The 13151-nt window shown below is 38.1% G+C and overlaps 2 protein-coding genes across 6 annotated transcripts in view; both read left to right on the forward strand.

The window, feature by feature from the left end:
- LOC103714220 (cation-chloride cotransporter 1) overlaps positions 1–2685 on the forward strand; it is a 43979-nt gene extending 41294 nt beyond the window's left edge. For all 5 annotated transcript variants that reach the window (XM_026807458.2, XM_008801403.3, XM_017844887.3 and 2 more), the window contains 2 exons: positions 154–315; positions 1359–2685. In XM_026807458.2, coding sequence (XP_026663259.2) covers positions 154–315; positions 1359–2449 — 1253 coding nt within the window. In that variant the 3' untranslated portion in view covers positions 2450–2685. The remainder of the gene's footprint in view (positions 1–153; positions 316–1358) is intronic.
- Positions 2686–4278: 1593 nt separating this feature from the next.
- Positions 4279–12684, forward strand: LOC103714209 (protein TIC 21, chloroplastic). Its single transcript, XM_008801395.4, has 4 exons — positions 4279–4726; positions 6379–6636; positions 8830–9033; positions 12166–12684. Exons 1-4 carry the CDS (start codon positions 4409–4411, stop codon positions 12277–12279), a joined length of 894 nt encoding a protein of 297 aa, XP_008799617.2. The 5' UTR covers positions 4279–4408; the 3' UTR covers positions 12280–12684.
- The last annotated feature ends 467 nt before the right edge of the window (positions 12685–13151 follow it).

Raw genomic sequence — 13151 nt, forward strand, 5'->3', positions numbered from 1 at the left:
GTTTGTATCCGACTTCTGCCACTGTGTCCCACCTTGGGCCCTACTTTTGTTTTGCATTCCGTAGTCAAATTTCATTACTGATCGGTTAAATAGATGTACATGGAATTTTGCTGTTTGATTTACATCTTATGAATTATCTTTTGATTATTTCAGTGATTATGTTCCTCATCTCGTGGACATTCACTGTGGTGTCTCTGGCCCTTGCTAGCCTTATATATTACTATGTGAGTTTAAAAGGGAAGGCAGGAGATTGGGGCGATGGATTCAAAAGCGCATATTTTCAATTGGCCCTGAGAAGCCTTCGATCATTAGGAGGTATGCTTATATGTTGTTCGATCACTGTTTGGCAGCTTCAAGAGTGCATATTCCAAATTGTCATGGTAAAATGCATAGTGCACCATTATTTTATGTATATTTGTTACGGTTAGTACCATCTAGAAATAGATGTGCCAGTGTCACAGAAGTACTTGGAATCTGCGTAAAAGAAAAGTTAGTTTCATGTCACAGCACAAAGGATGTCATGTCCTGAAAGATTTACATAATGAGTGTGCATTAATGTTAAATGAACAAATTTTGACCTAGAGACAGAAGTTGAGGAAGGAATATACTGATATGTATGCATATATAGTTAGTGGCATTCTTGGAAGACTTTTATCCATAACATCTCATTTGGCATATTTTAATATAATATTGCATGAAAATCCATGTATGGTGTTTACAAAATGAGTTGCTAAATAGACACATGTATTGCTGTCAATCTTGCTGCCATTAGAACATTATTTTATTTTGTGCTGTTCCTCAGCCATTTAAGCATTGTGGACTTACTGCAGTCGAATGATCCTACGGACATGTTACCAGTGTGTTTTCCACAACATAAGGATGTATACTTTTTTTCTCTCTCACCTTGATAATTATATGTACTATGTACAACACACACCTGTACAGTAGCCGTCTGTAGTAATAAGATAACTTCAGATAACATCATGTATATATGTTAGAACCATATACTGGCAAAATGTTAGGATGTGTAAACTACGTATATACCCATCTCTGGCGGAACCTTGCGAATGACATCAGACTCATCCTGTTTGTGGTGCCCTCCACAGTCCAACGTGTATAATAAGCTAGTTGCCCAAGGTTACCATTCTTTGCTAGGTAGTGCAAACCAGCTATACTGTCTGCTATGTGGATACATTCATGGTCTTACGTCTGGCACTAGGAATCTTTTCATGCACTAGTTCCATATGTTACTGCCATCGAGACTTCCTTGGCAATGTATGGAGGCATAAAAAACATGCAAGCTGCTTATATGAAAGGTCTTTTTCGTATTGATTTTCTGCATTGCTTGTTTCTTGCAGCAAACCAAGTACATCCCAAAAACTGGTACCCTATCCCCCTCATTTTCTGCCGGCCATGGGGGAAGCTTCCAGAGAATGTTCCTTGTCATCCCAAGCTTGCTGACTTTGCTAACTGCGTGAAGAAGAAAGGCCGTGGTATGTCAATCTTTGTCTCAATCATTGATGGAGACTATCATGAATTGGCTGAGGATGCCAAGACAGCTTGCCGTCAGCTCAGCACTTACATAGATTACAAGCGCTGTGAAGGTGTAGCTGAGATCATAGTTGCTCCCAACATGTCTGATGGTTTCCGTGGTATTGTCCAGACTATGGGACTAGGCAATCTCAAGCCCAACATAATCGTCATGCGGTACCCGGAAATCTGGCGTCGTGAAAACCTCACTCAAATTCCATCAACATTTGTCAGCGTCATCAATGACTGTATCATTGCTAACAAGGCAGTTGTGATTGTCAAGGGCCTTGACGAATGGCCCGGTGAGTATCAGAGACAGTATGGGACAATTGACCTCTATTGGATTGTGAGGGATGGGGGCCTAATGCTACTGTTATCACAGCTCCTGCTCACAAAGGAGAGCTTTGAAAGCTGTAAGATCCAAGTCTTCTGTATTGCTGAAGAGGACACAGAAGCTGAGGAGCTGAAGGCCGATGTGAAAAAGTTCCTGTATGATCTCCGGATGCAGGCTGAGGTAATTGTTGTGACAATGAGATCATGGGAGGCACACATGGAGAATGGGCCCCAGCAGGAGGATTCAGTTGAAGCATTCACAAGTGCACAAAGGCGGATCGCTGCATATCTTGCGGAAATGAAGGAGACAGCTCAGAAAGGAGGGAAGTCGCTGATGGCAGATGGGAAACCGGTTGTCGTTAATGAGCAGCAGGTTGATAAGTTCCTTTACACGACCCTGAAGTTAAATTCAACCATACTCAAATACTCACGGATGGCAGCGGTTGTTCTTGTTAGCCTCCCCCCTCCACCCTTGAACCACCCAGCATACTTCTATATGGAGTACATGGATCTACTGGTTGAGAATGTGCCAAGGATGTTGATAGTCAGGGGATACAGGAGAGACGTTGTTACCCTTTTCACGTAATTGAAGAAATCTTCTTTCCAACTGAATGTTGTAATTCATTTTTTGTTTACTTCTGTATTCTTCTCTTCTTTATTTCTTTTTGCCTGCCCCTGGACATGTTAAATTCATTTTTTATGCTCTCCTTTACATGTTAAATTCATTCTTTATGCTCTCCTTTGTTGGGAATTTTTTTTCCTATAAATCTCTTGAAAATAGATGATTTAGAAGGGCAATGGAAAAATTGAAGTTCGCTAGAATTCACTATTTTGTTTTGATTGATCTGCATTGTGTTTGGGTTGCCTATTTCTGTTGTGGTTTTGCTGGATTTGTTGAATGGATTACTGCTTTATGAATCCTATAAATTGTCACTATATGGAATCAGATGCCATTAAGATTCAGGACATTTGTCCTGAGGATAATGATTCTGAGCCTTCAAGAAATCAGAAGTGGCTCTAAAAATAACATTGAATTTAATATTGAGACGATAAGCCATGAATTCATGACAAAAGATTGCTATTAAATTTGAAAAGGTTCCTTTACTATCATTAATGTGAGCATATTGCCAAATACTATGTCATCTTTTGGTGAATTTCATTTTCGTAAAAGTTAGATGTCATTTCATGAAAAAAACATTTCTATTTTGTTCTACAAGATTTAACTAGGTTCTCTGGGTAACCTTCAATTTGGTAAAAGATGCTTTTTAACAGCCACATCCCATACCAATATTTGCATTATAAAATAAGTCAATATTTGCTTATTTAGGCCTTGAACTACAATGCCCTTTATGATTTTTTTCTTTAGGGTGAACATGTGATTAATTGTTCAAATGCCCAGCTTCATGGGAGATGGAGTCCCAATTTTATAAGATGCATATATGGCTCTCTGCAACTCTCTTTTGTTCATTTAGCGTTATTTGTTTTTCTTCTCTCCGTGTTTGTTTTTCCTATTGCACGTGAACGAGATGAATGTTCCCCGCGGTCCCAATACGGAATGTTCAATTCAACATTTGAATCCAAAACCTCCAGTGAATAAGCAAAATTTACCAAAAAAAAATAATTATATGACTATACACATATTAAATATTTTATAACGAGTTTGCGGGATAGATTTCGGAAGATTATTTTTTAGATTGCATAAACGGCGGATGTTAGAAAGCCCTTACTGTTTCTGTTGTACAAGTACATGGCTGTTATAATAGAATAATAGCTTCACCAGAACTGTTGGTTAAATACATACAACCATCTATACATATATGACATAACAAGGACACAAACAATTATACTGACCAATTTAACTTAATAATGCACCCGACCATTTGAATTATGTACAAGCTTTTTTTTTTCTTTTTTTTTTAACTGGAAAGACTAAGTCCATAACCACTCAGAATTTTATTTAAAAAAACTAAACTAATATAAAACTAAATACACATGTATATAAAGCTTTATATACTTATTCTATTTAAGTTTTGGTATTCTCTCCAGCTATCTAACCTAAATTTATTAAACTTCAACATACTTATTCTATTTAAATTTTGGCATTCTTTTTAGGTTCGCAATCTAAATTCATTAAAATTCAATCACAAATACTACGATCAATCTTTATCACCATAAATATATTCGTACTACTAAGATATTATTTATAATAATTTAAAATTTTATATAAAAAAATATTTAAAAAATATATTTTTTAATTTTTTTTATTCCATATAAATACCCAGCGTAGACGCCGACGAAGAATTGAACATGCGTCCGAGTCTTCGCGAAGCCCTTCGTACTCATCAATTATGCTGTAATAACAATAATTCGGACAGCGTCCGGCATTTCTTTAACCCCAGCACAAGTATTGTTTACCCCCAACAAAAGCATCTCCTGAGTACTACGAAGATTAGGGGGTAGGGGAGGGCCGATTAAAAATAAAACAAAACACTGGGCTGGCGGCGAAGCAGCCGCGGGACAAAGCTCCACCCCGTGGCAACGCACAATGCAGGCGCTGCTGCTGCCGCCGCGGTCTGCGGTTCGCTCCGCCGGGCTGCTGGTGGCCTCCTCTTCGCCGGCTCCATCGCCCCATCCTAAAACCCTCATCACCACCCCCACTCCCCCCGCCATCGCGCGTTTCTTCCAACGCCCCAATCTCCTTTTCTCTTGTTCCAGAGCCGCCCTCTCCGCATCTTTTCATCCCCGCTCTTTCGCCTCGACCGCATCGCCAAGCCGCGAGCCTCGGAGCGGGACCGCGGCGCGCGCGACCGCTTCGTCCCCTTCTGCTGCTGATGACGGATCCGAGAGGGCAAAGCTCGCGCAGGTCCGCTCTATTTTCTTTCTGTTTTTGAATCTTGATTTGAATCCCTCGTTCTTGATGGATTTTGAATCGTTGTAAGATTTCTTGGGACCGCTGGGAGGGAAAACATTTCGTTGGATATGGCTTCTTGGATTTTGTCGAAATCCATCTGTTTGAAATGGTTGGATGAATTGAATGAGAATGAAACGGGTATATGTTGTAATGAGGTAAGAAGGTAAAGATGGGCTTTTCTTTTGTTATTTCAGCATGAAAGCATACGTCCAAATTGATTTAAGAATTATGGGGTGAAGCCCTAGGTTTTAACATAGAAATAAGTAGTCGGACCAAAACAAATAAACTAAATACAACTTTGGCCGAACTCTGAAGTTTGGTCGTAGCATGGCTGCGGTAAGAGTTTAGGGGCAGCATATCACCCAAGTGAATATTTTACACAATCATAATTTATATGTGCAGAAAATATTGAATCAATTTGTCAGATATTTTCAAAGGGATGAAGTAGGTCAGGTCAAGGGACCCCGCATCGCTAAATTGTGAATAGGGTTGACAAATAAAGGTCACTTATATAAAATGGAAGATGTGAATTTGTGCTAAAACTTGGAGGGACTGAGTTGCATACATTAGAGGAGGGCTACTAGTCGAACCAATAGAGCTAAAATGAGTTTGTTTGAAATGGTTTTGACATGTGCAACAAATGTAGGCTACATACATAATACATCCCAATGAAGAGGGTTTCCTGAATACATGCCACGTTAGTTAAGACTGATATCTGTTGGGAACTTAGAATATTTGGTTGCAAAAAACAAGAATCATGTGGTAGAGCAATTGAACCACTCAATCTATAATCATCATTATCGCTAGATGGGGTGAGACATTTCTTTCAGGGAAAAAATTCTAGTATGTACTGAGCCAAAAGTCTCTATTCATTTGTTTGTTTTGGCATTGCATAGCACGGCATATGCAGTGCGGGCCACTTACCACCATGCCTTGTGCCAGCTGCTCTTAAATTATTGATACATATACCTACAAAAAACCAAACTCCAATCTTGCTAAATGGTTCATTTCTGATATACTATGGTGGAATTCCGTTAAACCTTTTGACTTTCTTAGAGATAGATGGTTGTTCTAGTGATATTTAGAATGATGGAACATATATCTGCGATAAATAACTGCTAGACTCATACATGGTCAACCAGCATATATGATGGAGATTCTGAGATTCGCATATTTCTATATCAACTCCATATCATACTGTTGGAGTGGAGTTAAGAGGTCGGATCACAAGCTAACTGTACTCTGACTGGCTGATTGAGAGTCAACATAGTTGGCATGGCATGGGTACCATGTCACTAGCTGATTGGCATGAGCATGACCATCAACACTCATCTACTTTCTATTGAGTTCCCTTCAAGGGCAGTTGCACTTACTACATTATAATAATTATGTGTTTATTTAGGAGGGGGCTTGTTCCCCTCATATTGAGGATGTCATGTATCGCTCATGATGTCCAATGATATTAACATGATATGACTTTGAGCCTCTAACTCTAAACTGAAATCATCAGTAATGTGGTTTGTTTGAATCTCCTTGCTTAGTTTATTGTTCATCCACAATTCTTTTGCTATCGTTTTAACTAAAATCAGTGGCCAAATGAGCAGGTCTCCAAGAGGTTGGAGAACACCTCTAGATATTTCAAGAGGTTGGGAAGTGCAGGATTTTGGGGGCAACTAGTGTGCACTGTTGTGGCAGCTGTAATTTTATCATTCTCTGCAGTTGTTACCGGGAAGATCACGTCACCAGTTACATTTTATGCAACTGCTGGTGGTATTGCAGCAGCATTTGTGTCAGTCTTTTGGTCATTTGGTTACATTCGCCTATCAGAAAGACTTCGAAGAACAGCTAATGAGCCTGCAAAGGTGATCCCCCCCCCCCCTCTCCCCTCTCTTCCTTTTACATGCACGTAAAAGTACATATAGCCTTCTAGTTTAACTACCAAAGCAAAGGAGCAATTAAAAATTATTTTTGTTCAGAATATGCTACTACCGGTTCTTAATCTTTGAACAGCAACAACAGTGTTTCTTGAGTTGGAAATCATAAATTCTGCAAGACTGTTCAACAAAGATCGGTCTGTATGGTGGAATAATCTCACGTGCAATGCTCAGATATGGTATATGTGCCTTCAGTTTATCTACATATATGATATAGTTATGCTCATATGGTATTTTTATCATTTGTGAGATCGAAGATGATGTTATGTTTTAAACAAAAGGAATTCCTTTGCACATTCTTGTATATTTTAAAGCAGTATTTATATTGACTTATTAGTAGTTCAATTATTGAAGTGTGTGAAATAGCATGGACGATTAGATTGAGATGGGACTGAAGAAATGAGATTTAATGAATATAATTCAATGTGTTACAATAAATAGGTGTGGGAACAATACTTGGAGTATAGAATAAAATTTTTTTGGCACCGTTTAATGATTCCTGCTTCTAAGTGGAATTTTAGACGGTAGGATGATGCATTGCTTTGACTGAGAGATTTAGTCACCTCGTAAATAATGAGCACCATAACTCTTACATGAGTATGTTTTCTTGAGTGAAGATGTGTTCATCCAGTTCAAACTTCAGAATGTATTCTTGGTTTAAGATATGTGACTTTTGGAGTACTATAAATCACAAACTGAGATAGTCCCATATAATCAATGGAGATAGTCCCATGATTAGTTGAGTGATTTATGGAATGCTGCAGAGCAAGGTATATATTGGCATCATAACCATCATAGATTTGTTGCATCTTTTATTGTTATTTTTTTTTTGGGGGGAGGGGGGTGGCTTACAGTTGTGTGAGGGGGAGGTTATCTTTTTTACTGCATGGGTGCACATGACACATCAAGGCTGTGAATAAGAAAAGACAACTGATGTGATACCTAATGATAGGACATGCAGAAAAACAATGGAAGACGTTAACAGACTAGAAAATGGTTCATTGTCCCCCCTCCAATGCCCTCCCACCCTACCCAATGAGACAGCCTATTTATCCATTTGGAGATGGTTGCTATGTGTATGTTCAGATTCATTTACTATAAGAAATCCCCTATTCCAGGTGCAGGTCCTGTACTTTTTTGATGAACCACTTGCTTGCTTAGAATATCGGGGAATCTCTATTTAGCTTGTTAAATGGCTGAAGACCTGCTACTGTGGGGGAATCATATTTACACATGGTTAGTCAACATAATTGCATATGCCCAGAAGCCCATGTATTTTGGCATGGGAGGAAAACCAGATCTCTATACTATCCCCAAAGAAAAAAAAAGGAAAAAGAAAAAAGATCCTTCTGCTGCATGTTTTGATTGCTAGATCAATCATTGACCATGTCCATCCATTCGGTCATCTAGCTGATTTTTAGATATATGTATCTTGTATTTTCCTCCTTATATGCAATCTAAACTTGTATATACATCAGGAGCTTTCTTTCATGATAATCTTTTATATAGTCTAATACCTATAGGGGCGCTCTCTTTCATGATATTTTTTTATATAATGCAGTACCTACAGGCTTTCATTTTCATTTAACCCACTTGTATAGACAACTTTGAGTGTTAGTGACCTTAACATGAAGAATAGATTGTTAGGATTATCATGTTGTACAAGGCAACAGAAGTTGTAATCAATACACGAGCTACCAAGCTACAAAAGTGATGTGGCAAATATAGGATATATGACCATAAATCTTACTAATTTAAAGAAGATGAAGCCTTGAATGATGATGGTTACACTATCACAAAAAGAAGAGGGAAGAATAAAGTTGGTTGGATCAAATTCTTGCATTTGTTATAGGGGCATAAACATTGTTTAGAGCAAAGCTTAAGTGTCTCATATACTTATTTTGTTTTAGTTTTGGGAATCATGCATAGATTATTAGTTTGAAGGTTATCTTCAGTTCATTAGATATTTTTTCTCAAATAAAAGTAAAGCCAATCATACCGTACAATGGTTCAAATTACATATGAATAACTATCTCTGAATCTTTTCTGTGATATTCTTTTATTATCCTTTTTTCACATATAACTGATTAATCTTATAAAGTCATGTGACTTGTTTTGCAGGCTCCTCCACGTGCTGATGTGGTAAAAAGCTTAAAAAATGGTATAGTGCTAAATATTTTAGGAATGGGTGCTGCAATTCTCGGAATGCAAGCAACAGTTGGATTATTGGTCGCGAAGGCCCTTACTTCATCGGCAATTCCGTACTACCAAGGGATATCCCCTGGTCAGAGTCCTGTTTTGGCATTAGACGTATTCCTAGTGCAGGTATGCTGTCTACTGATGCTGTTTTTCATTCAATTACTGAGAGAACTTTTGGAAAAATTATTTGAGCCATTTACAGTATGCTCTTTTTCATTTTGCTTTTTCATGCCCTCAACATCTGGGCACAAAATTATTGATGATGTAAATGGGATTTTTCAATCGTACACCATTGGATTGTGAAGTCAATGACATATGTTCCTATGGTTGGATACCCAGAGCTCTCATGTGCAATGTTAGACTCAATATATAAAGTTCATAGATATATTTATGCTTAGATGTGTTAAATGTTGGAGAACTACATGCCTGTCCATTTATAGATTAACACATATACATATAGACAACTTGATGTTTTTTTCGTTGTTGGGTGTTACCTTTTCCTTTTGCCAAACCATAAGCAATACTCTTTTATATACAGTTTTAGTATTTGTCTCATGAATATTATGGTACTCCATATGTAGACTTTTTTTGAATTTCAGCATGCACAGCGCTAAACATGGAGCTTCTACAAGGGAAAATAGCTTGCAGGAACTGGTCTTAGTAAGATGTGCAGGTTAATTATGTTAGATTATTAGTAAATGTGAAATGTTACAAAAGTGACATCCCATTTGCATTAGCCATAAGAGGATTAACCACAAAAAGTGGTGCTAAACCTATGCCTAATCCATAATTTTATCATCTTTTATGGTCCTTGGTCACCTTGCATAAATGTCTAACTATCCAAATTTTAATATCGGTTGTCCATTTGATTATTTTCTATAAACTTAAGTCTTTATCCTCATAAGAAACCATTTTCTGTGAATCTTTTGGATCAGTCATTCTACAGAATAGTATCAGATAATTGCATTGCATGCACTTATATTTAGTGTATAAATGCTTAATATTAGTTACATGGATATCATACACTTGCCTCCTAACAATGATAAATTATTGTTAAAATCCATTCTCATTTTAATCAGTTTCATTTCTTTTTTGTGTTTTTTCACTCGAAGATGCTAAGAAAGGTGGGATAGCTCCATTAGCCCATGGGGAAAATTAGTCTCCCGAAATTTTGGATGTTGAACTGGTTTAACCATCAACTTGTTAGGTCTATGATTTGGACAGGCCCATAAACCCGGTCCATCACAAAAATTGCTTGAATTTCTAAGCATCATGTGAACTACCTGTTTAACTAGCAATTCATTTGAACCAGAACAAGTGCGTGAGAATCCTCCGATTTTAAAATAGCATATTAAAATGGGTTTTGATGAGAATTAGGGCAAGTGAATGATCGAGTAGAAGGGATTTCTCTTGCTTTCCACGATCTCTTCCTCTTCTTCCTTTTTCTCTACTTTGACAACAGATGGCGGGGAGTGGATGGTTGGCGGCAGGTGGATGGCCGAGGTACCTCTCTCTCTCTCTACCTGGGACATGCAGTGGTAGCATTCCCCTTGCTTTCTCTCTCCCCCCTAACACTCCTATCTCTCTACTCTATCCTCACTCTCTCTCACACATTCAGGCTTTGGCAGCCCTAAAGCTGGCAGCCTCCCTGGGCTTCCTCTCTCTCTGTCCTCTGCCTCACGCCTCCATCCTCCAGGCAACAGGCCTGTTGGACATGCTCTTCTTAACCCTCTCTTGGTCCTGACTCAGTCATTCTATAAGTTAGATTTCATTAATCTGGTTGCAAGTGCAGTCAATGATTCATGGTAGGTTGGTGGCTTTGACATAAATTTATATTTGAAATTTCTAAAATAGTTTCTTTTCTATTTTTTCATATTTTACTTAGTCTTGGAGTTGTGATTATAGAGATACTTCGGAAAACTGCTAACAAATTTGAATTTTTTTTTGATTTTTCTGTATATATTTGTAATTTTAATCTAATAATTCTACATAATTTATATAATTATTTATTATGTTATCATGAATTGATGGTTCAATTCTAGTTAAGCCAAGGTTGAACCGATGATTGATGACCTATGACCCAATCTCTTTTCAAGTGAAAATGAATGGACTGGGTTCTAAAACATTTATATACATGCAGCATTGAGATGCATACCTACCACCCAGCTGGAAGAGTTTCATGCGCATCTCAAGGCTACAATGCATCTTTGGTCGGTGGACACCACCAGCATGGTTGGAAAAAAGAAGTGTTTGTACTAAAGCAAATGGAGAGATAAACCCAATGTTATAGAGTATATATAACTAACTGAAAAGAGCTGCCTGTTTCCATGTTTTCCTCATTCTTCAATAAATTTTGTCTAACTTGTTAGTCAGTGATCTCAGTGAGTAAAGATTAAAGGGGATTCCAGTGCAGGAGGCTCCCACCAATATAGGGTATAGGGAGGGTCAAATAGATGCAGCCTTACCTCTATGTGCAGGGAGACTTTTTTCATATTTGAACCTGAGACACTCAAGTCAAAACGGATCAGCCTTACAGCCCTCTCTCTCAGTGAATAAATATTATCACAAAGTTCCACAAAGTCTTATATTGACTCCTTTGTCTTTTAGTTGTGTCGGGCATGAAACTAGAGTCAAATTTCCACAATCAACCATCAATTAATCTTCATTTTCTAAAGTATAATAGACAAATATATAGCTCACGTAGAGGTAAAGTGTCATTCTTCACATCTGGTTGACTACTCTTTGTAGGTTGCCATCCACGACAACAAAATAAAAGAAAAAGAAAAAGGGAGGCAACGCATCTGGAAAATAACCACTTGTCATGATAAGGATAACAAAATTGTTGATGGTTTAATCCACAGTCTCATGGTGAAAATTACCTTTCTTATCTGTTATATTCTCTTGTTATGGTGCTTTCAGATCAGGTATTTTCTACGAAAGTTGTCATTGCATTTGCAAGGTGGCACTCCAATATTTTCTATTTCTCTAGTAATAAAAAATCATTGGACTTGCATGATGATGCTACTGTACACACACTAGCTTTTTTTTTTTTTTGGTTACAGCATACACTTGCTTTTGCATTCTAAGTTTCCATGGCCTTCTGTTTTTGCTTCTCATAAAAATTTTCATCTGAAGATAATGTTAAAACGTGCATCTTTTATTCCATCTAATTGTCTTTAATCATCTGTCTCTGAATCAGATTAACCTATATACTCTCATTGATCTTGCAACCTGCATTGTTTTTTATTGGTTTTACAGGCCTCAGCCAACACTATCCTTTCGCATTTCTTGGGGCTTGCATTCTCATTAGAACTGCTGCGATCGGTCACGTTACCATATGTGGAAGCTATTCCTGTCCCAAAGCCTGCATAGCCTGATCCTGAATTTAATAAAATCTGTTTTGCCATTCTGTAGCTGCCCTTGTTTCCTTTTCCTTTTCAGTCAAGCTACTTTTGGTTGACTCTTATAAATCGAGGGAAACATTCTAGGGTCCATGGTACCTATACTCAATATTTGCTATTGAGCAAGGTGGGTTAGATCCAGAAGAGTATGCTGTGCAAACTAAGCTAGAAGCCAATGTATCTGTAGCTTGATTTCCTTCACAATTTGAGGACAACCAAAAAAATGACTGAGACAAGGTGTGGAAGTGCTTCTAGGAGAATCTTATATTAGTCTACTCTTTTTGATTGTTTCTTTCATGTATGTTCTGTTTCATGGAGATGGAAAAATTATGCATTGTTGTAATACTATTTGATGGTTCTGCTGGAATGTTTTCAATGACTTGTGGCAAATGGTTGGAATTTGGTGAAATACCTGCCACTCCAACCTAACCTAGCTATGCAGGCATGCAGTCCTGCCCAGTCTTGCTGATCTGTACTCACTGAAGCTCTGAAGACAGGTAAATCTTCCTCATGAGGCTCTGAATGCTAGCAACGATGCCTACTTGTAACAAGCAAGACTTCTTAAGAAGCTTGTTGAGCCCTCATGTTTGTTGTCTTATCCAAACCTGCTCTACTGCCACCAGCTTCTAGCTGAGTGGATCACCAATATGATAGTGAGGACGCGCTGCAGCTCGCTGATGTTGTTTGCTGTAATAACGGGCTCGCATATTACTCAAATGTTCACGTCATTTCCAGCCATGTGTGGAGTAAAAATCATCATTAAGAATAGCTTACTAAACCTAAACTTGAACGCAACAAGGGCTGCCGCGTGCGTGCGATATCAATTATCCTGCATCTCTAGTC

This window comes from Phoenix dactylifera, chromosome 7 (assembly GCF_009389715.1).
Source record: "Phoenix dactylifera cultivar Barhee BC4 chromosome 7, palm_55x_up_171113_PBpolish2nd_filt_p, whole genome shotgun sequence".
NCBI lineage: Eukaryota > Viridiplantae > Streptophyta > Magnoliopsida > Arecales > Arecaceae > Phoenix > Phoenix dactylifera.